Here is a 2,500-nt window from a genome sequence, read left to right on the forward strand (position 1 = left end):
TGTGTGTGTGAGTGTGTGTGTGTGTGTGTATGTGTGTGTGTGTGTGTGTGTGTGTGTGTGTGTGTGTGTGTGTGTGTGTGTGTGTGTGTGTGTGTGTGTGTGTGTCACAGAGACTATTTGCAGCACCTGTCAGGACGCGCTACTAGGGACCTCATTATGAGCACACGCACGCGCACGCGCACACGCACACGCGCACACGCACACGCACACACCCTACGACTGCCTATATTCTCCTCTATTCCTGACAGTGTAATGATGCAACAGCAGTGTAAGCGCTAAGCGAAAGCCTCTCTCTCTCTCTTTTACTCCACTAATGACCTCCAAACTAGCTGCTCTCTCTCTTCCCTTCCCTTTCCCTGACATATGCGCCGTCTGCTGTTAGCTGACCACACACTCTCCATACAAACTACCACAAATAACAGCCACACAATCAAGATACATACTCTCCATGAAACCACAAACGCCCCTTTCACAAACTCACCACAAAATATTTCCAATAACTACCAAATAAATGACCAATAGCTGACCTTACATCATCCATAAAAACACAAATTCCCCATTCTTACTAACCAATGACACTCAAGACTTTATTGAAATAGCACTGCGGTTTCTTAATCACAGAGTAATTAAATGTCCCATTTGGTGACCACATTGTTCTCTATAAAACTACCTTACGTAAATACAGATGACTAACCACACATGCTCCATAAAAGTACCACAAACTAGGCCTACTCTGTGGTTAACCAAACTCACGGTCCGAGTAAAACTACAAGGAAAATATCTCATAACCATCTACACATGCATATATGACGTACGTTACACACCAGTCTGTATGAAGGAAAGTAGTTTACCACAAATGTTCCTGCTCACCTCTGGGGGAAGACGCTGCAAAAATACCTGTTGCAAACTAACCAATTATCTCTATGAGCCTACAGCAAATAGCACTGTCTCAAACTATGCACGTTAAAGCAATTTAACACTTTGTTTTATTGAATGAAACACTTTGCTATCGACTCCCCATTAACAAGACCACAAATGTCATACAATTGTAGCTACGCAATCCATAGCTCTTGCTATTTTTCTACTGTCCACACTCGGGTCACAGCATAAAACAAACTAACAAACAAAAAACCCAGAAACAAATAAAATGAAATAAAATAAAATGTAAAAAAGATTAAATTAAGAAAATAAAGAACCTGACTTCATACAGGCTACAAACACTGCCCATTGTGATCAAGTTTCAAATCCGCCCTGAGTCTTTTCCCAGCCCTACCACATCTCTCTCTCCCACTCGCATCCCGTCTGCTCCAAAAGGCTCAAAATATCTATATATAGAGATTATGACGATTATCACAAACTTTTAAACACTAATATTTCCTCCCCCTACCTAGCCATCCATCACAGTTGCCGCTGAGTAAGCATGACACAAATTTCACAAACAAATTTCTGTAACGAAGGAGCAAGTGTGTGTGTGTGTGTGTGTGTGTGTGTGTGTGTGTGTGTGTGTGTGTGTGTGTGTATGTGTGTGTGTCCATGCATGCGTGCCTCCTCTGTGAGAAACTTCCAGAGAAGTGTGGTGTGTTTACACATGTGTGACAAAGCAAACAGACAGTGACGGCACCCACTGACACCTCAGCTGCCACAATGACAAATAGGAGAGGGTACATATTTGCCTAGGTACACAAAAGTATCGAGCAGTTTGTGTGTGTGTGTCTCTGTGAGAGAGGGAGAAAGAGAGACAGTGTTCCCACATGTGTTAAAAATGTTTTTCTTTTTTTGCATATTAGTGCGTGCGTGCGTCTGAATTGGTGTGTGTGGTCATGCCTGTATTGGTGTGTGTGCGCGTGTGTGTGTGTGTGTGTATTTATTATTGGTGTGAGTTTTTTTATGTGTGTGTCTGTTTATTGGTGTGTGTGTTTGTGTGTGTGTGTAACTGACCTCACTGAGGTAGATGAAGAAAGAGCAGGTTGAGCCGTCGACTCCGTAGTTGCTGTAGCAGGAGTCAGATCGCCACATGTCCTTCATCCACTGAGGAAGAGGAAGAGGCACACATTAGATATTAGACATTAGATATAACACACAAGCTCCTTAGTACATTAAACACACAAAGTCATTCATACAACTTCACGTTCCTCATTTCACATTTCTTTAGTTTGTTTTGTGATTTAGTTCCTAAATTCACTGGCTTTAAACGCGATTGAATGCCACTGAACCTATCATTTAAATAACAATGCTTGACAAAAAGCACATGACAAATGCACGCACGCACGCACACACGCACTTACAATGAGAGCTACCATGAAGGGGTGATATTATGGACAGGTCCATCTTTCTCTCTTTACAGCGCTAGGTATTATCCTATCTGGCTAAGTGTATGAGTGCATCTCCCTCAGGAGGGCCGTGGAGAGAGATCTGTAGAGTGCTGCACTATAATGGGATAATGCAGGAAGTGGAGGCAGCTTTAATCCACATAATAGAGCACTAAACTTTCAATGGAGGT

The 2,500-nt window shown here is 42.5% G+C and overlaps 1 protein-coding gene across 1 annotated transcript in view; it reads right to left on the minus strand.

Moving 5' to 3' along the window:
* Positions 1-2,500, minus strand: part of mgat5 (alpha-1,6-mannosylglycoprotein 6-beta-N-acetylglucosaminyltransferase) — a 183,579-nt gene that overhangs the window by 95,237 nt on the left and 85,842 nt on the right. Inside the window, exon 5 of the mRNA XM_063212631.1 lies at positions 1,939-2,028. Within this exon, the coding sequence (XP_063068701.1) occupies positions 1,939-2,028 (90 nt within the window). The remainder of the gene's footprint in view (positions 1-1,938; positions 2,029-2,500) is intronic.

This window comes from Engraulis encrasicolus, chromosome 12 (genome assembly GCF_034702125.1).
Source record: "Engraulis encrasicolus isolate BLACKSEA-1 chromosome 12, IST_EnEncr_1.0, whole genome shotgun sequence".
NCBI classification, from domain to species: domain Eukaryota; kingdom Metazoa; phylum Chordata; class Actinopteri; order Clupeiformes; family Engraulidae; genus Engraulis; species Engraulis encrasicolus.